Raw genomic sequence first — 19,770 nt, 5'->3', positions numbered from 1 at the left:
GCCCGCTCTGGGTGCTACACCAGGCTAGCTCTATAGAGCAGAATGGAGCAAAATGTTCTATTTGGGATGGAATTGTCAGATACAGTATTTTCAGTTAAATTGGAATTTCAGATAAGCAACAACAAACTGTTCAGTGGACACATACTCAGAAATGATTTGTTTTTCACAGAAATTCAAATGCAAAGGAGCACCCTGTATTCTCACGTGCTAAGCCTCACAGCCTAATTTGGAGACTTGTAGTGAGACCCAGAGAGGGACAGATGTTTACCCAAATCACACGGGAAGTTAGTTGTGCCTGCCCCCCAGCCCTGCTCCCCAGCCCTGACCCTGGTAGGGCGGTTGCGAATGAAATCCCTGGAGCAGGGGGCGGTGGCGAGAACAGCACAGTCTCCCTAAAGGCTGTCTGCACACCCCACCCGCTCTGTCCCCGCTACTGGGCACAATCATGAAGCAAACCCCAGTGTGGGGGAGACGACAAGAGCGAGGTCACACCAATTTAGAGAAGATGGTGTTGATTGAGATTTCCGAACAGGGAGCACAGGCTGCTCAGGAAGCAGCTAATTAAGCAGGAGACTCCAATTAAGAAGCAATTTGACTGTTTGCAGCAAACCCCAGCAGCAGCCCAGTGCAGTGGAGAAGCACAGGCTCAGGTTCTCGCTGCCTGCATTAGCTCACAGTGGGGTTCAAACAAGTCATTTAACCTCCCCGAGCTCCTGTTTCCTGGGCTAGGAAATACGGACATTATGCTGGTTGATACCTAAGGACCCTTAATTAAAGGACCCTATGCTCGCCCCCAAATGGGTGATTCCAAGAGAGTGGGAGGATTCTTTCCCTTCAACAGGGAAACATTTTCACAGCGTTCCGGTTTTATTGCCCTCTCCCCCTTCCACTGGAGACGAATGATTCTCCCATTTGCAGTGGATTCAAATTCTAGCCTATTAACTCAGGAGTGCAAGAATGGTAACTTTCTTTGTCACCTTCCAACTTAATTTCTGTGTTCAGACCCCAATCCTCTAGGGTAGCAATTTGATGATTCTCCTCTTCCTATCCCCAGGGTGCACCCACTTTCCAGGGGAATTAAATGTCGTGCCAAGTCATTTGTTGGGGCCAGGTCGGCAGCCTCCACTGAGATGTCACCTTGTGCCATCTGGGCCTGGGAGTGGCCCTTGCTGGTTGCTGTGGAGAACACATTCCCATCTGCTGAGGGTGAAGCTTGACGTACACTAAAATAATGGTCCCGATTTTTCTTGCTCCCCAATATTCACGGCCTTTGGTAGTGTTGTCTCAAGCTGGCTGGACTGACTTAGGCAAATGGAACGGAGGGAGACTTCATACAAGCAGAAGCTTGCAAAAACCCTTGCTCATTTTAACTTGGCCTCTTGCCACCGCCATGAGGACGTACCTGGGCTGGCTTTTGGAAAGATGTAAGACAAAAACTTAGAGAGTTCATGGCAGACAGACTCGGAAGCCTGAGTCGTCCTGGCCTGGGGAGTCTAGCTGAGTGCAGCCAAGATCAGCCAGGCTCGATGAGCAGAACCACCCAACTGACCTAAGACTCACAAAAAATTAGGAATGTTTGCTGTTTCAGTCCTTAAGCCAGAATTTAAAACATACATACCCTTTGACCCAGGGCTTCTGTTTCTAACTGACTCTATGACTCATTCAGATGCACCGAAGATCTCTGGTTGTAAGAGCAAAGAAACTGGCACTAAAATCACATTGACAGAGCCCTGTGGAGGAATAAAGCATAGTCATGAAAAAAGAAGGTAGTTTAGTCTGCGCTGATGTGGAAAGATCCGCAGGGACATGTTTTTGGTGAGAAAACTGGCAAGGGACAAGTTTGTGGGCTGTGCATAATTCTCTTTTTATCAGTAAAAATGTGGTATGCCAAAGAATTTGGAAAGAAAATGTCAAGAGTAACCGTCTTTAGGGACAGGACTATGATAGAAAAGGTTTTCATTTCATTTACAATCTTTTGGAACTGTTTGAATTTTCTTAACGTGTGCATGCATTAACTTCATTTTAAAAATGCCACTGGGATTATCTGGGTGGTTGGCACCCACCACAAGCCACTTACAATTTCTTTATTTTTCTGTACTGAGAAAGACAACCTTTCAAAATCTCTTGCATTCCAGAAAAATGTGATGGGTGTGTGTGTGTGTGTGTGTGTGTGTGTGTGTGTGTGATGGTTCCCTGGGAAGAGCTTGGAGCCCATGCTCTCTCTCTGGACCTCAGTTTCCCATGTGCAGGGAAAGAAGACAGGCCAGCCCTGGCGGGTACCCTGGGGGTGGCTCTAACAGTCAGAAGCTGGGCCTTCCCAGGGTGTTGGCCGACCCTCTCTCCAGCGCCAGCTCCCAGTCCTCCTCCTGCCCATCTGGAGTGAAGTGAGCTCATGCGGGCGGTGGGTGAGGTCAGGGGCCCAGGTGAGGCGGCAAGAGCAGATTCTGCTCCCCAGAAACAGGGCACACATGGGGGTGGATCTGGGAAGATGCCGTGTGGTGTGGAAGCAGTCAGTATGGAAGTGGAACCAAATTCTCAGTGAGGGCTGCAGGGGCCTCAGAAGACAGTCGCCTAGACAGGCCCAGCTCCTGACAGCAGCCGAGGTCTGGGCTGGCCTGTGCATGTGTGCACATGTGTGTGCATGTCTGGAGGTTGGGGTGCTTGTGGCTGTGCCCCCACGTAGTCTGTGGGCTGACCCATCTGTACGCCATGCACAGACATAAGTGGCATATTGTTATTAAGCTCCAGGGCCCCTTCCCAGGCTCTGTTGCTAAGTTGTAATCACATTTTTAGTCTTTTTCTGGAAAACAGCCCCCCCCCATCAGCAAAACCTGAATCTGCCCCTGACATATTGGTCTCATGTCACATGCTTATCGTGTCTGTGCTCCTCCCTCCACCCCCACTTCTCTGCCTTCTTTTCTTTCTTCCTTCAATATTTGTGTCCCAGGAACTTCCCTCCCGGGGCAGAAGCATCAGCACTGGAGGTGCTATCCCAGTATGCTCCAGGGACCCACAAGAGTGTACTTTGGGGCACCCCACCTTCCTCCCGGGACTATCAGCCGAGACTGGAGGAAACTCATCAGGGGTGGCAGAAATAGCTTGGGTGCAGTGGTACATGTGTGGCAGTGTGTCTGTCCCTGTCTGTGCATCTGTGCGTGTGTAATGGCGTATGTGCACTGCAGCTGTTGCTGTTTGTGTCTCCCTCCACACAGTACTCTTGTGTTGTGTTTGTTGTTGGCCCTGTGTGCCTTTGAGTGATGGGGCAGGCAGTGCTGTGGGCCAGTGAGTTCCCAGGGCTGTGGAATTCCCTCAGGGCCAGTCCTCCTGGTGCAGGAAGCTACTGCTCCTGCTGCTGGAGCAGAGATGGGTGTGGTGACTTCACCCCACCCAAGGCACTCAAACCTCCCCACTGCTCTCAAGGTCCCTGCTGTATTTGCCTGGTTGAGGCCGAGGCTGGGGGTTCTGACTCTTGGACCAGGGATTTGAACTGATGTCGTGATTTCTGTCCTTTGATTCCCAGGTTGGCCCAGCAGTTTGATTTGGGGGATGGATGGTAGGTGGAGGTAGCCTCAGCTGAGTATCGGGTTTCCAAGATGACACGTCCTGTGAGTGCTTAAGAAGACCTTTGCAAGAAGTACTGGGGATAGGGTCAGTTTTCAAGCCCAACCCACCCCTATTACAGTTATCTCTAAGAGGGTTGGAGAAAATTCAAGGTCACCTAGAACACCAGGGGTTATTGTGTTTACTGCCGCCCCCCAAATTCTCTCACCAGTTTTCCACCCTGCTCTGTGGCCACCCTTGGAAGGATGCTGTCACCTGTAGCTATAGTCATCTGGGCTTCCTTGGTCTTTGGCTCCCGGTTGGATTCAGCAATGGGAGGCACCAATGGGCACAGAGGGCTTTCCTGGACCTTAAAGGTTTTAATAGTGGTTTTAACAGGAGGTGTCCATTCAACTACTACTTACTAATATTGAAATATTAGGTGTGTGTCAATTATCATTCATGTTTGGCGGGCTCCTACAGTTAATATTGCCCTTTGTCTGTACTTTTCCACAGAAGTATGATGTCATGGGCTGGGGAGGTTCTTATTCATTGATTTTGAGAAATATATTCTAAGATTGAATGAGGGGGAAAACAGTAAGTAAACATGTTCAACGAGTCAGCATTTTGTCCGATCACAATGACATTTTAAAGATATTCGTTGGTCAAAAAGTGACCAACACTCACCTCTTTGTAGGGGCCTTCCTGAGCAGCATCTAAACATCATTCTCTCCCGCCACCTCAGGCTGTGCCTTTTGCATCATTTGCCACATTTTGTAGTTAAGATTGTTTCCTAGTTGAAGGTTTAGTTTTCCCACTAAACTGTGAGCTCGACAAAGGCTTCCAGATCTTGCCTGCTGTCTTCATTCAGAGGCCCCTGTGCATAGTCTTAGTGAGCAGACAGGCCCAGATGCTGTAACAGAGATTCCCCCCACCCCCGACACACAACACACACCCTCAGTATGAAGAACATTTCTCCCACAGGTGAGGGTGTGCATAGGGGTCCAGTCTGGTGTGGTCTGAAGGTGTTCCCAAGCCCCTGGGGTTCCTCAGACCACCTCCCTCCTCAGTCACACAGGACACAAATGAACAAACCCTGGAGGGCCCTGCTTGAATGTGTGCTCTTCCCCTTCACCGCGCCCTCCAGGAGCCGCGGAGATGCCAGCTGCCCCACTCCTGGCTACGCTGGGTCAGCTGCTTGTTTGGCGGGGACAGCTGCACCGACAGAGAGGCCATTGTCTGCCCTCTGGCATTCTATTGTTGAAGCTCCTCTCAGCACCCAGGCCCAAGGCATGCTCAGCTGTTGCTTTGGTTTGTCTTGGGTTTCCGGGGAGGAGTGGGGGTGAGGACAGCGACAGCGCACAGCCACCCGCCTGCGCCCTGGAGGCGCCCGATCATAGCGATGAAGAAACTGACACAGCGCGTCCGTGGCCTGTGTGGGGAGAGCTTGTTTCCCGTTAGAGTAAAAACAGACGGGGCGGGATGGGATGGGTGTCACCCCGGTGGGCGCGCTGGGGGCTCGGAATCAGAGGTCACGGACCCCACTAAGTCGGAGTTGGCAGAGCGCCGCCCCCCGTTTTACTCGTGGCAACACCCGCCCACAGAAACACAGCTGCACGCTGCAGGTCACACCGCGAGCCGCGCAGAGCCAGGGGACCCGGACTCCCACCCTCTCCCCACCTTGGAGAGCGCAGAGCGCCGGGCGCGGGGGAACGTCCCCTACCCCGGGGCGGGGCGCCGCCCGCTCCTACCCGCCGTGACGCTATCGCGAACCCCCGCGCGGCCCTCCCCCAGGGGGCGTGGCCCTCCCGGGGGCGTGGCCTTCCGAGCCAGGCGCTCCAGCCCCCTATGACGCAGGCGCGGAAACAGGCGGGGCGGGGCCGAGCCTGCCGGAGCTCGGCCTCCAGCGTAGGCAGCCGCGGTTGGGGGCGTGTCCTGGGCGGGGCGGTGCCCCGCCCCGCCCCGCCCCTCTGGTCGCGAAGCGGTGCCCAGCGCCAGCAGGGCCCGGCCCCGCGATGTGAGTGCGGCGGGGGTGAGGGCGCGGGCGAGACGCGGGGCCGATTCCCCCGGGGCTCCCAGGGGTCCCAGTGGGCGCGGGCGCGAGTGCGCGGGTAGCCGGGTGGGCCGTCAGGTGCGGGCCCAGGTATGGCGGGCGGGCGGGCGGGCGGGCGGGCTGGGTGCTCTCAGGCCAATCCCGCGCCGCTTCTCAGAGGCCCCAGGGGCCGAAGCCGGGCGCGGAGCCCCGACCTGGGCGGGGGCCGGCGACCGGCGCGGGTCTGACGTCTGCTCTACCCCGGGCCCCGCCAGCGGTGCGGAGGCCCCCGCAGTGGCCCGGCTATAGCTGGGGTTTCTGGCTCCCGTGCTGCGGTTGGGAGATGTGATTGGGCGGGTGTCAGCTGCTCATGGGTCCTGAGGTCACCCCTATCTCTGGCTCCGGATTGAGCCACAGCCTATGTGAGCCCAGATCTTCTGTTTCTGGAAACTGTCACCCCCACCCGGCAGCTCTCACATAGAGAGCACTTTCTGTGCTCAGCTGTTTAGTTGCATTATCTCAGTCCTCTACAACCACATTCTGTATAGTTCAGGAAACTTGGGGCCTGGAGCTGCACAGCTATTCCCTGTGATTGTTATAATGTGGAGGTGAGGTGCTGAGGCCTTGCAGCCAGGCACCTGGGTGCACAGGGGCTGCTCCACAGACCCGCTGTATGACCTTGGGCCCTCTCCAAGCCTCTGGTGGCATAGAGGTGCCTACCTCCTGGGCTGCTGTGAGAACAGAGTGGGACAGTGCAAGGACAGTCAGTGCTCAGTGGGGAGACACTTTCATTACTGTGTCAGTAGTTGCTAAGTGATCCCTTGTCTGTGGGTAGGGAGGTAGTGGTACTGGGTCAGGATTGTCTGATCCATCACAGCTGACTGGTGGAGGGGAAGAGGCAGCTTTCTGCGCTGAAGCTGTCCCTATTTGTGTGTCTGTCTCTCTGCACATGGAAGGCCACACGCAACCCAGCTGTACCAGCATGTGCCGGAGTCCCGCTGGCCCATTGTGTACTCACCACGTTACAATATAACCTTCATGGGCCTGGAGAAGCTGCACCCCTTTGATGCAGGAAAATGGGGCAAAGTGATCGGCTTCCTAAAAGGTATGGAAGGTCCCTTTATCAGACCCTGTATCTGCTTCTTCAAAACCACCTGTTATTCCCCAAGCTCCTCTCTGCTGTCTGCCTAATGCAAGCTTAAGACTCTCCCACCTCCAGTTTCAGCCCTCAGACTACCTCCCACCATGCTGTTACAAGGATCTTTCTGGCACAGACTTCTAAACAGCATTTGTCCCTATTTCAAACATTCACTGGCTCTCCATTGCCATGGGTCTAAATCCTGCCTCTGCCCCTGGAGGCCCAGTTGAAGGGAAGCTGAGTATTGATGGACACAGGGAAGCTGAAGCTTGGAGAATCCATTGTCCATACTCCATAAGAGGTAGAGAATTTTTTCTCTACCTCCTTGATGACAAATTGAGTAATGAGGACCCAGAAAAGTTAGGAAACACGCTCAAGGCCACACAGCTTTTAAGTGGCTTTAGCTACTAAAGGGTCTAGAACTTCAAGCTTAAGGCTCCTACTCCCCAAGAAGGGGGTGCCCTTCTGCCATGATTTCAACTCTGGTTTGTAATCCAGGGACGTGGTATAGGTGGGAAACTCAAGAATGGCTATAGGCTAGTGTGAATTTATCCTCATTCCCTATATCAGGGCTGTTTAATGGCGGGCATAGGAAATGTTCCCCAAAGTATTACCTATATGAGATGAAGCGTCAAACAATCCTGATGACACTATGGAGAAAGTTCCACTGGAGGCGAGCTAAGTCCATTAACATAGCAAGCTGTAGGCTCTGCCCCTTGAAGAAAACAGGACCAAATTAGAGGTTAATAACACTATTTCTTTCTATTTGTATTTGTACTTTTTGGTTAACTTCTATTTATGGCAAGTGATACTGATTTTCTCTTTGCAGTAGGGACCAGAGGGAGTATTCACAGAGAAGGATAAAGTAGAAAAGCAGACAAGTGGTGTGCAGTGATGGTGACAACCTGGCCAGGTGAGCGGAGCTAGCCCGCCTCTCACCTTGCAGTTCTCTTGCCTTCTTGAATATGGTCATTTATGCTGTTTCCTGCAGACCCAGCCCAAGACACCTCCCCTACCCCCCACCAGACACACTGCCCCTTCATGGGCTCCTGTGTCACCCAGTGGCTCAACAGAAGGGTTTCTTGTCTCCCTCTTCTCTGATCCAACTCCTGAATTCCTTCTACCCTCCTCTGAGGGTGTCTAGAAAGTGGCAGGAGCCACATGGTGGAGTGTCTTGGGTTTCTCCAAGAGCTGGCCTTTGCCTTAAAGCACAGGGGAGCCATAGGATGTTCAGGGGTGGGGGACATGCCTGCTATATATGGGACTATATGTATGGCATTCACTGGTTTCTACCAAGGTTCCGAAGGGTGACACATTAAAACAGAGCCCTTAGATTCTGACCTTGCTGCTTTGATTTCCCAAGAACCCAGAGCACTGTGGTCCTGCCCTCACTGTGCCTTAGAGCACCTCCTGCTCTCAGCCTGTTTCTTCTTCCGCAATTTGGAGTGAATCGTGTCTGGACTCTGTGAGGGGTGATGAAATAATGTACTGTTTCCCAAACATCAGTCCTTTGCAAAGCACTCTTGGGGCCTTGCCATCTCCTCATACCACCTGTTCCATTATTTACTTCATATTTTGTATGGATTTAGCCTCTGTTTTAATAATCTTAAATACACTTGTTTTAAAAAAAGAATCATTATGTCATCTGAATGGAAAAAGCCAGTTTCACTTGCCATAAATAGAAGGTCATGGTAAAAAAATAAATGCAATGAAAACAACAGTGTAATTCAATTCAGGCTGCTGACTGCTGCCTACAGGCTGTGAGGCTGACCCTGTCTTCTTTTGGTTAAAATGGAAGATGAGCAAGGGTTGGGCACCCCCCGCCCCACTGATGTCAGGGGAAGCTAGAGGGAGAACTGATGAGATTAGTTTTCTTATACTTCGAGTTACCACATTACTGACCCATGTGCCATCTGCCTCTGAAGGTTGTCCAGTCACACTTGCACTCACTTGGTCCTGTCAGTGGATCAGGAAACATAGTCTTTGGTGCCCCCTGGCCTGAAGACCTGGCCGTGGTCCACACTGGCTCAGGATGGCCCATACTCAGATCGCCCACAGCCATGCCCACCTTCTCCTGGGCAGGCCCGACAGAGGCCAAGTTGGCCGCCAGCAGAAGGGTCTGGGGTTGGGCTTGACCTCTAGGTCAGCAAGGAATCAGGGCACCTTACTTTGTGGTTTCAGAAGAGAAACTTCTATCGGACAACATGCTGGTGGAGGCCCAGGAAGCCTCAGAGGAGGACCTGCTGGTGGTGCATACAAGACGCTATCTCAATGAGCTCAAGGTACAGGGCTGAGGGTGGGGAGCTGCTTTGGGCCAGAGGGGCTGCTGGCTAGGAGGAGGGAAAGCTCAGCTTGGGGACGCACAGCCTCAAGAGGCCACGCCTGTCCTTGTACAGAGATAGCATATGAGACCATGGTCCCTAAGAGAAAGACAGAGGTGACATAAAATAGGCAGACACTAAGGATGGGCTAGGCTGCTGCTGGGGTTGGTGAACTCCCTGTTCACCTGAAAGCAGAGGTGAACCCTTGGTAGAAAATGAACCTTTTAACAGGGTTTTGCACTTTGACATTAGCAACTTTCAGTCTGCATTTCATGCCTGGGCTCTGGGATGGGCTGGGGTCAGCCCCTTGTCTCCAGCTAACTAAAGCCGTTCCACTTTGTACTATATATTAGGCTGAGGTTAAACATTCTGTTCCACATACTTCATACTTCTAAAGACTTGTTGAAAACTATTGGGCTCTACATTAGTTTGAATACTCTCCACCCCTGGGCCTAGCCAGGAAGGTAAATAGTGGCTAGGGTGGGGGCTATGTACTGGGTGAACTGGCGAGCCCTGTCTTTTCCCCTGTGGGCGACTGCCACTCAGGTCCACGGCGGGTCCGGCATGGCCAGGGCTCCCGGCTTTGCAAGAGAATCCAGAAAGGCAGATTATGACCTGAATCGTTAATGTGGCAACTCGTTTTCAGATTTTTAAATCTCACCTGCAGACTAGACTATGCCTACAGGCTACCCCCATGGGAACTCTGGAAGGCCCCACAATCTGAGGAGGTAGTTCAGCCTCTGCATGGGGCAGGAGGGGTGCTGGGAGAGATGATTTCCTCAGAATTGGATGCTGCCAGCCTGCCCTGGGAGCACGGAGTGAGGAATGCCACAGGCTTTCAGTCCCCAAAGTGTGGGAGCCCAGGCCCCTAGGCTTCATCGCTAGCCTCGTCTTAGACTCAGTGCCATAATGGATGCCAGAGGCCACCAGGTTCCTCCCCTCTACAGATGAGCCCAGAAAGAGGTTGCACCTGCTCAAGGTTACCCAGGACATAATAGCAGGCCTTCAGGAGACCCCAGGCAGGGAATCCAATGTAGTTTTCCAGTTCCTGGCCACAGCTGCAGCCCTCTCTCCTCCCCCGCTCCAGCCTGAGCTGCGAGAAGTCTAGATGGAGCTGTGACAGTGTGAGCTCATGAAAAATTACCAGGAAGAGGTTGATACCTGGCTCCTGGCTCTCCTGGGAGAAAAAGGTGTGCGAGACCTTGGCAGGAAGCCCAGTGCTTGGCTGCCCTGGTTTCCTGGGCATGGACATGCGTGGTTACAACCCACAGCCCAGAGGCTAGGCTGGGAGGAGCTGCCTACCAGAGTACAGAGGGCGGGCATGGGGAGGGACCAGAGCAGAGTGGAGTGAGTGTACCGAGATAAGGCTGGGATGGTGGTAGATCGACTCCAAGGCCCCACCCATTTGGGGGACTTTCAGGGGAACCTTGCAAGGAAGCTGTGTGCCTGGCTTTGAGACCCCAAAAGGCTGAACACCACTCACTATGTCATAAGTAATAAAAAAAATCTTATCAGGGAGAATCCAAAATAGAAAATTGAGGTCAACTGTATATTTGACTGGGCGCTCCCTGGCAGGTATAGCAAAAGGAGAAACCAGATGATTTCCTAGTGACTATCAAGGTGAAGAAGCATTCAGTCATTCAACACTGTGTCTTGGATACTGTGTGCTGGGTCAAAAAGATGAACAGTATGGCAGGGTGCCCTCTTTCCATGCATTTACATTTTAGTTGTGGAGGACCAAAAATAAATAACTACACAAGAGCATTTCAGAGACTGCCAAGGGCCAGGAAGGAAAAACAGTGGTGGTAACTGGGCGGAGGTGTGCTTTTTCAGACACGTCCCAGAGGAGGCGAGCTTTGCCCTGAGACTGAAGCATGCTGTGTACTGTCTTGGGAGCAGGAGGCCAGGCTGATTCAGCCCCTCATCAGCCAAGCACTGCCATGACTCCTGGGAGGGGTGGGGCAGGGGAGCTAGCCTTCTTGGGAGAAGGTGCAGGTTGGGGCCTGGGGGAGAAGGGGCAGCATGTGCTACCAGCACCTACTTTGTGGGGGTGTCCTTCCCAGTGTGGTCTGTGCAGCAGAGAACAGGAACACCTGTGGCAGGGAGACAGATAACAACAGAGGTGCATGGTAAGCTCAGGTGGAGACAAGTGCTTCCAGAAAGATGAAGCAGAAACAGGTCTAGGGTGCAGGTGGCCATCCTCCAGATGGGGCAGTGAGGACAGGCCTCTCCCATGAATCTAGGTCCTCTGTCCAGGCCCCGGGAGAAGTTCCCCTATTTCACAGAGGAGACAAGAGGGTGAGGTGAAGGGCCATGCCCAGACACACTGAGGAGCCAAGTCTGGGGTTGGGCTAGCCTGACTCTGGGGAGGCAGGTGATCCCGTCCTGGCCCCAGCTGCCAGTTTGTCCCACTCCTCTGGTTATTTTTCACCTGGCCACAGCACTGCAATGATGGGAACGTTCTAGAAAGGTTCTTCTAATCCAGCAGCCACCAAACACATGTCTAGTGAGCACTTGAAAAACAATTACTATGAAGAAGAATTTTCTAATTTTTAGAAATGTGACTTAATTGAACATGGCATGTAAGTGCCCAGATTCTCTTGCACATGGACTCACTTCCTGCTCGCAGTCACCTTTTCACCTTGAGTTTGCGCCCCGTCTGGATAACTCCCGTTTACCTTCTGTCTGAGCATCAATGTCAACACTTCCAGAAAGCCTCTCTGGCCCGTGCCATCACTGCGTGTGAGACATAACCCTCCCCTCTAGCTTCAGAGGCCCAAATCCTGATGTGAGGCGTCTCCCCAGCCGCGCCTGCACCCGGGCGGCCTGGCACCTAGTAGGCACCAGCAAATGTTACAAAGCAAGTGACTCACTTGCACCCCTCCCCTGACTGTGGGGAGCAGGGGCCCAGGGACTTTCACAGCCAGGCAAGCGATGGTTCAGGATCTGGTGCATGGATGTTTGCCTGGGGCCGGGGAGGGCACAGGGAAGGCCATTCCCAGGATGCCCTGCCTCAGCTGGAGACCCATGACCAGACCCATGCCCTGTTTTTTCCTTTTCGGGACCAATGATCACAAGCTGCCCAAATATTACAAGTGTTATGCTTCCAAAATTTCTTGATGACGATTCCGCATGCAGGGCAAATGTACTGTCCTCGGGTGCCACTCACGACAGAAGCCCTTTTCCCATACGCTCCCTTTGAGGGGAGGTCTTCACCCTCTTCCAGAGGAGGCCCTGCTGTGCGGGTTTCGGGTGCTGACTCTGTCTTATTCACTGTGTGACCTTGGAAAGAAAGAGCCCCCAGCTCCTGCCCTCTTCTGTACAGTGGGGGGTGCTGGGTCAGCTCTGTCTGCACCACGGTGGCCCTTGCAGATCTTGTTCCGGGCACAAGAGGGCAGCCAAGGGCTTTGGAGCGTGGACTCGGGGCTGACTTAATTGGGGCTCTTGAGGGAGCCCAAAGCCTGGTGGGGGCCTGAAGGGATGGAGCTCTCATCTCTAACCAGAGCAGCTGCCCTTGACTTTGGCGTTCACGCAGGGCACTTGGAGTTTGCTCAGGGCCTTAGCGCTTTCCTACCTGGGGCTGCCTCTGGGCTCCAGGCTCCCACACCTGTCTCTTTTGCAGTGGTCCTTTGTTGTGGCGACCATCACGGAAATCCCCCCTGTCATCTTCCTCCCCAACTTCCTGGTGCAGAGGAAGGTGCTGAGGCCCCTTCGGACCCAGACAGGAGGCACCATCATGGTAGGTGGGGAGGTGGAGGTGGGAGGCAGGCAGGCTGGGGACCCTGCATCCGGCTCCTTGCTACCCTGGGCCTTGGCTCACCCTGGGCTCTGCCTCTGGAATGCCTCTCCCCGCTTTGAAGTGGAACAAAATTCTAAATATTCCACAAGGCCCAGCAACAATGGCCCTTTCTCCCAAATGCTTTCCCATCCCATGACATTAGAATTCCTAGTTCCTTCCCCTACGACGCCTATTAAAGTTACCATATTTGCTGGAATGTAAGACTTCCCCCAAAGACAACATGCCACGCTCTGGCCCCCGTGCATGTTAAAGATGGAACCAGACCCTGTGGCTTCAGGGAGGGGTCACGTCCTCCTCCCCCCAACATGGTGCGACAGTAAAGAACCAGCAACATAAGGCTTCCCATCCTGGGTGTGATTTTCTTTAAAATCTGCCACAGGTAGCTGAGTGGATTGGAGTTAGCGCAGTTCTACCTCTTGGGTCAATACCTATTGATTCTGTAGTTTTCTTTTGAACTGCAAATGTATACGTTTGTATTAGAATACAACTGCCCACCCCAAAACTATGATTTCTTACAGGATCTCAGTATCCAGTCTACCCTATTTCCATGAGCAAAACATTCTTTCCTTTGAAAGCCCCATTAAAATCTTCAGGGCGTATGGGATTATGAGTAACTTTTATGTCGTCCAGTTTCCTTGCACACTTGCAAAGGGGCTTCTGCTGCACATCTGCTGAGCCAGCGGGTCTGGGACTTGCTTCCAAGGCTGACTGAGTTTGCTTGGGGTGGGGGGTGGAGTACCTGCTACCCCACCTCAGAGCTCATCCCACCTCGGAGCTGGCCGGAAACTGTTTATGGAAGGAGTGGGTGAGTTTGTGAATGAGTGAGGGGACCACTGCCTGCTCCCCTCACGCTGGGCTTGTCTCCCAAGGCAGGGAAGCTGGCCATAGAACGCGGCTGGGCCATCAACGTGGGTGAGTGGCCAGGCTGGTGTGGCCTGGTGGCGCTGGGAGCCTGGGGGGAAGGAGGAGCAGGGGAAACTGGAGAGGGTGGGGGTGTTCACCCTGGGGCTCCTTGAATCTTCTGGAGGTGACCATAAGGGCTTGGTCCTGAGAGTGAGCCACCCCGCTTGGCAAGCAAAGGGTGTCCTCCCTCCCCCCCCCCCCCCCCCCCGCCCTCCTTTCCTTCCCGCCCACCCCCCTTCCTCCCTCTCTTCTGCTTCTTCCCTTCCTTCTTCCCTTCTCTTTCCTTTCCTTCTCCTTCTAGAATTCCAGAGTAGTCCCCCTTACTACATTTTGACCACCATTTTAGCTTTTTAAAATAGTGATTAGTGTAGAAATTTTAATCTATTTTAAAAATTTTTACTTTATTTCTTCTTTTTCGCGAGCACCATCCCTTGACTCTTTCTCCTTCCCCACCTCGGAAACTTCATTCATTGGTGTTTGATTTTATATGTATTTTGCTTTGTTGGTCCATCTGCTGTGTTTGTCTTTGTCAGTCTGACTTGCTTTCCTCCCGCAACTCCCTCTAGCTCTTTCCCCTTTCCTGCCGTGGCAGCATCTCCTCTTTCCTTGTGACTGAATAGCAGTCCACCGTGTGGATGGAGAGGGTGTCCTTTCTCATCATCTCCCTCTCGCACCCCCAGAATCTGGGTGGTCCCCGTGCCCCTACCCCTTCCTGCCTCCAGGAGCCACGCGGGAGCAGGCCCAGTTCCAGGGGCCAAGGGGCAGCTTTCTTGGGGGAAGTATGAGCCCTGCCCTGGGGCACGTGAGGGGCTTAAGGCTGATGTGTCCACACCCAGGGGTTTCTTGCTCTGGGCCAGGATGGTGACATGCCAATCACTTGGCCAATCTGAGGAGCTTTTCCTGGGAGCTGAGTGGGGGCAGTGCTGGCGGGGACGGAGGGGAGGGGCGTGCTCGGGTCAAGTGCTGACCCCACTATGTCTGCCCTTCCGCAGGGGGCGGCTTCCACCACTGCTCCAGCGACCGGGGCGGGGGCTTCTGTGCCTACGCGGACATCACGCTGGCCATCAAGGTTCCTGAGCACATGCAGGAGTTGCCTCCGGGGTCCTCCTGGAACCCTCTTGTAGCCCCATATTTGGTCTTCTTACCCCACATTATCGAGAAGGGAACTGAGGCTGGGGGTGGGGGTAGCTTGCTGCTGGGTGCTCAGCTAGGCTGGAACTGAAACCCAGGCTGACACTTCCTCCTCTGATGCCTGTGCCGGAAGGAAGAACCAGGATCAGGCTGAGTGCAGGGGTGGGGTGGGCGGGGAGCAGCGTTTACCAATCAACAGCATTAAAATTTGAGAAGGGCGTTTCTCTCAGAGTGAGGAGACAGAAATAGTCACCATCTCATAGCAGTGACGGTGAGGACAGTACCTGCTGGCCAGACTCCGTGCCAGCCGCTGCTCCCCACGGCTCACCCCACTTAATTTTTCTGTACTACAGATGAGGAAACTGAGACCCAGAGAGGGGAGGTCAGCCGAAGAGGCAGAGCTTGGCCCCGTGTCTGTGGGACCCCGGAGCCCCCCCTCCCCACTGCACTTGGCAATGTGCTGGGCTTTGGGAACACACGTGGTTCCTGCTCTCTCAGGGCACACTGACTACTGGGGGGAGGCAAGCAAGGGAGGGGAAGGAGAGGGTAGAATGGGACAGAGACTGGAGAATGAGACTCCAGGCAGTGTTGAGGGGCGAGTCCTCCCTCTCAGCCTCCCATATATTTCCCCAGAAGTCCTGGGCTGTTGCTAAGCACCCGCTCACCTCCTGGCCTCTGGCTGGCCTTCTGCAGCACGGCCCATTCCCCTCCGGCGAGAGCCTGCCCCGCCGGCACCCTGCTCTCTGGGTCTGCACAGCGCTCCTGGCACGTGGCATCTCTGCCGTGGCCTGGTGACCCATGAGCACATGCAGCCTCCCATTCCCCCCAGTAGTGGCCCAGGGTAGGTCCTAATGTCTCCCCTCTCATCCCGGGCAGTTTCTGTTTGAGCGCGTGGAGGGCATCTCCAGAGCCACCATCGTGGATCTTGATGCTCACCAGGTGAGTGCCCTGGGGCCAGGCTCTGGCCTGCTCCCACCCTTGGCGACTCCCTTCCCCCAGAGACATCCCATCCCCAGGCTGGGCCTCTGGACTCCAGAGAAGGGCAGGGCATCAAATGGGCTCCACTCTGTGGCTGTGAGCTGCTTGGCCCTGCTCCGAGTTCACATGAACTGAGCTTCTGTACCAAGTCCCGTGTGCACAGCCCTTTACAGTTTACCTCATATCCCTGACCCCAACGGTCAATCCCACTACTGGGATCTGGGGTGGCAGGACCCTGGACCCAGAAAAGGAGCTGGGTGCGGGGTGGGAGGAGAGTCTAGGTCGTGCTGGAAGGTCATGGCAGGGCCGTGAGCTTGGATCACAGCTCTGCCACCTAGCTGCCCAGGAACCCCTGCTCCAGGGGTGAATGTGCTTCCCCAGGCACGTGGGGCTTTTCCTGGGGTGCGGTGGGGTGTCCTGGCACTTGCTTTCCAGAGGCTCCCATGTCCTCCCACAGGGCAACGGGCACGAGCGGGACTTCATGGGCGACAGCCGCGTGTACATCCTGGACGTCTACAACCGCCACATCTACCCTGGGGACGGCTTCGCCAAGCGTAAGCTGCCCCTGGTCTGCAGTCTTAGCTGCGTTCTTGCGTGGCGGGGTTCTCTCCTGAGTATCTCCTACACCCTGGACCCTGCAGAAGTCACTTATGAGTCCTCAGTGTCCCTGCAAGGCAGGGATTGTTCCCGTTTTACAGATAAGAACGTCGAGACCTGGAGAAGTCATTTAACCCCCCAAGATCACATGGTTAGGTCCCTAGGTCAGGGGTAGCCACCAGAAGAAGAAAATCAGACTTTCCTCCTAGGTTTACATCTGTCTAGTAGAGAACAAGAACGAGCAAAAGAGAAACAAGAAAATTAGAAATAGAAAATGCAAAATAAGATGGCAGAAATGTCTTCAAATACAGTAGCAATAAAATAAACACGAGTGGGTCAAACTTACCAGCCATAAGACAGAGGCTCTCAGGTGAGCTGTGAAAACGCAGAGACCTGGCTCCTTTGCGGGGGGAGCGTGTATGCAGGAAGCCTCTGGCGTCTGTCCTGGAGCTCAGCCCTTGGCGTGGCCCGCAGCTCGTGCTTCTGGACCGGAACATGCTGGATTTGGGCACGAGGCACAGCGGCTTGTCCACGTGCCCGGACTCACGGAGTCTGTGAGAGCAGCTGGGCTAGGGGGGCTCTAGCCCGCTGGGGCAGAGCTTCATCTGCCACCCGCTTTTCTTCCTGGGGTCTCCTCTTTTTAGCATGGTTTTGGGTGAAATGAGAGTGGAGTCAGATGGTCTTCCATCCCGCTGTGGGCACTGACAGGGACCCGGGCAATCTTGGCCCTCTGAGCCTCAGTTCCCCTTGTCTGCTGACGAGCTATTTGCTCCCTCTCAGAGGCCATCAGGCGGAAGGTGGAGCTGGAATGGGGTACAGAGGATGATGAGTACCTGATTAAAGTGGAGCGGAACCTCGAGAGAGCCCTCCGGGAACACCCGCCCGACGTGCTGGTATATAACGCGGGCACCGACATCCTCGAGGGTGACCGTCTTGGGGGGCTGTCCATCAGCCCACAGGTAGGTTGTGCCCCTGGAGGGGGGTCTGCTCTGGGGCTTGTGCAGCAGCGGGAAGGGTGGGCAGCCCCGGAGCGTCTCCAGCTGTCAGAGGGATGGGCAGCAGGGCAGTCAGGGGAGGGGCTAGACCCGTCACGGAACAGGACGTCCAGCACTGCCCTGACCACCTGCGCCCCTCCTGAGTCAGCCTTGTCCTTCCCTTTACAGGGCATCGTGAAGCGGGATGAACTGGTGTTCCGGATGGTCCGTGGCCAACAGGTACCCATCCTCATGGTGACCTCGGGTGGGTACCAGAAGCGCACGGCCCGCATCATTGCCGACTCCATCCTCAACTTGTACAATCTGGGCTTCATCGGGCCTGAGCTGAGCGACGTCTCAGCACAGAACTCAGACACGCCTCTGCTGCCGCCTGAGGTGCCCTGACCTTGCGCCCTTCTGAGTGGCTCCCCACCTGCCTGCCTCCTGCCCTGCCGCCCTCAGTGCTTCTCCTTTTCCCCCACATGGGGCCATGGGGCAGTCACCAGGGAGCGCTGGGGAGTGGGGGCCTGTTCCTGACTGGGCTGGCCCTAGGGGCCTCGCTCCCTCCCAGCAGCTCCTCCGCTCTCCCCACTGGTGTCTAGTATTGGGCCTCTCTGTGGGTGGGGTGGAGGACAGGGCCTAAGTCCCAGGAAGACCCCCTGGACTCATGGGTCTGATCAGGCCCTGTGGAGGCCGGCAGTTCTGGGGAAAGAGGGAGGACAGGTTAGGTCCCCTGGGGACACAGCCAGTTAGTCCATTCCAGACTGAGAAGCTTCCATCTTGGCCAAGCTTGGGCTTCTTCCCTCTGCAGCAGTGAGACGTACTTCACCTTCCTTACCCGGCAGGGCTGAGGGCATCCACGTGGGTGGACCCAGAGTGGGGTGGAGGCATAGGCTGGAGCCAGGCCTCTGGCCAGCTCTGGGGAGCCCTGGCCGGAACACGGGGTAGCAGGGCAGAGGGGGAGCAGGTGGTTTTCCATCTGCATGCCCCTTCAGTGAAGCAGGGCTAGGCTTGCTTTCCCAGAGCCCCTGAGTGGTGGTAAGGGGGGGGGGGGAGCCCTGAGCAGCTCCAACCCCACTTCAGCAATGGCTCCACAGGGGCAGGTTTTGGGGGAAGAGGATTAGCTCAGGAATGGGGCTTCTGGGGACTGCTGAACCTGGTGCGCAGGGTCAGAAGAAGGCGAGGCCCAGATGGGGAAACTGTGAGTGGAGCAGGTAACCAGGCCAGGTCCACAGGACCTGGGGCTCCAGACTGAGACCGAGGTGCTGGTGAGGCTAGGTTCCTAGAGGGAGAGCAGAAGGCCCCCATCCTGACCTGCAGGCTGTAAGGGTGGGGGCTAGGGTGAGTCCTGGGTAGGGCTGCGGCCTCCACTGGCCTCTCCCAAACTACCCCAGGCCCTGAGCACACTTTGTGTCCAGGGTCTCAAGTGGGCCCGCACCTGGCCTTTGAGAAGCCCTAGACCCTGAAATCCCATCCGCAGTTCTGCTCTGAAGGGAACACTCAGACCCCTCAGGCAGGTGGGCGGGGCACGTCCACCCCTTCAGTGCCGGGGTGTGTTCCTAAGTGGTGAACAGATGTGGGAGGGAGGGAAAGTGAGTCAGCTGAGGCATTTGTCCTCCATCAGCCCCCAACCTATGGGACTTGTGGTCATTACCATGGGGGGCTCCTGTATTTTCCCACCTTTTCCCTTGATGCTTCCTCTGCTGGAGGCAGGGGAAGGCTCCCAGATTACCAGCTATCCAAAATACTGACCTAATGGGTCAAGACCCCAGGCCCTAATTACACAGTGGACCCCCACCCTGGCCCTGGCTGTAGGTCCCTAACACCCCTCATCTCTACCTCGGCCTGTGACGTCTGGAGACGGTGGTGACACACTTCGCCACTTGAGCTTCAGTTCACAGAGAACCAAAAAGGCTCTTGATCGGACCTTGAGATGAGGAATCCCTACTCCTAAGGATTAAAGAAATAAAGATTAAAATCCACACAGCACAAGGCCTGATTTATGGGGTTGCTGCCCAATAAATGTGCCCATTTTACTATTTTACAGGAATGAAGGGGGTGTGGGGGCAGGAGGCTCTCCCGATAGGGCTAAGGTCACTGGAAATGGGGTCTGGAAAATGTGGGGTTGGGAGAGCAGGCTGAGCAGGGTGTGATAGGGGCCCTGGCAGGCCAGAGGGTGGGAGGAGGGCCATCTTTTAGCCCTGCGCTGGGCTGGGGAGAGGGATGCAAGCTGGTGGGGAGGCAGGACCTTGTCCTCAGCCTGATGGAGTAATCAGGGTGTCCCCAGTGTGTGGCACAGCCCGGGCAGGGAGCAGGGTAGCCCCTTGAGGGTCAGCCAGTGCCTCTCATTCCCCCTC

General features: G+C 55.0%; 1 protein-coding gene, 2 long non-coding RNA genes and 1 other non-coding gene across 7 annotated transcripts; 1 reads left to right on the top strand and 3 right to left on the bottom strand.

Annotated features, from left to right (window-relative positions):
* Positions 1-486: 486 nt before the first annotated feature.
* Positions 487-4,946, bottom strand: LOC119252493 (uncharacterized). Its single transcript, XR_005126830.2, has 3 exons — positions 4,228-4,946; positions 1,619-1,730; positions 487-1,411 (listed from the first exon to the last, which is right to left on the bottom strand). It is a non-coding gene; the product is annotated as an uncharacterized LOC119252493 (long non-coding RNA).
* Positions 4,947-5,494: 548 nt separating this feature from the next.
* Positions 5,495-19,416, top strand: HDAC11 (histone deacetylase 11). 4 transcript variants are annotated; one of them, XM_054700346.1, is made up of 11 exons: positions 5,495-5,557; positions 6,529-6,677; positions 8,892-8,992; positions 12,654-12,770; positions 13,700-13,742; positions 14,726-14,802; positions 15,741-15,803; positions 16,300-16,396; positions 17,220-17,398; positions 17,603-17,809; positions 19,229-19,416. In XM_054700346.1, coding segments are annotated over exons 1-11 (1,071 nt in total). In that variant the 5' UTR covers positions 5,495-5,555; the 3' UTR covers positions 19,265-19,416. The 4 variants fall into 4 exon arrangements, with proteins under 4 accessions (XP_054556321.1, XP_037379638.1, XP_054556373.1 ...); XM_054700398.1 differs by lacking the exon at positions 5,495-5,557 and adding an exon at positions 7,540-7,623 and having other exon boundaries at positions 6,638-6,677; XM_054700418.1 differs by lacking the exon at positions 5,495-5,557 and adding an exon at positions 7,543-7,623 and having other exon boundaries at positions 6,639-6,677.
* Positions 7,350-16,814, bottom strand: LOC129146731 (uncharacterized). The gene is made up of 3 exons (XR_008553845.1): positions 16,786-16,814; positions 11,073-11,124; positions 7,350-7,425 (listed from the first exon to the last, which is right to left on the bottom strand). It is a non-coding gene; the product is annotated as an uncharacterized LOC129146731 (long non-coding RNA).
* Positions 12,008-12,216, bottom strand: LOC119237765 (U11 spliceosomal RNA). The gene has a single exon (XR_005123410.1). It is a non-coding gene; the product is annotated as a U11 spliceosomal RNA (small nuclear RNA).
* Positions 19,417-19,770: the final 354 nt, after the last annotated feature.

The sequence above is a fragment of the Talpa occidentalis genome, unplaced genomic scaffold (genome assembly GCF_014898055.3).
Source record: "Talpa occidentalis isolate TD23 unplaced genomic scaffold, MPIMG_talOcc4v2.1 talOcc4.10, whole genome shotgun sequence".
NCBI classification, from domain to species: domain Eukaryota; kingdom Metazoa; phylum Chordata; class Mammalia; order Eulipotyphla; family Talpidae; genus Talpa; species Talpa occidentalis.
This window is presented reverse-complemented; position numbering and strand designations above follow the sequence as displayed.

Excerpts from the sequence above, each read along its gene's own strand:
- HDAC11 (XM_054700346.1), top strand. Across the intron at positions 16,397-17,219 it reads TGGGGACGGCTTCGCCAAGC|AGGCCATCAGGCGGAAGGTG; the intron begins GTAAGCTGCCCC and ends GCTCCCTCTCAG. Across the intron at positions 17,810-19,228 it reads CGCCTCTGCTGCCGCCTGAG|GTCCCTAACACCCCTCATCT; the intron begins GTGCCCTGACCT and ends CCCTGGCTGTAG.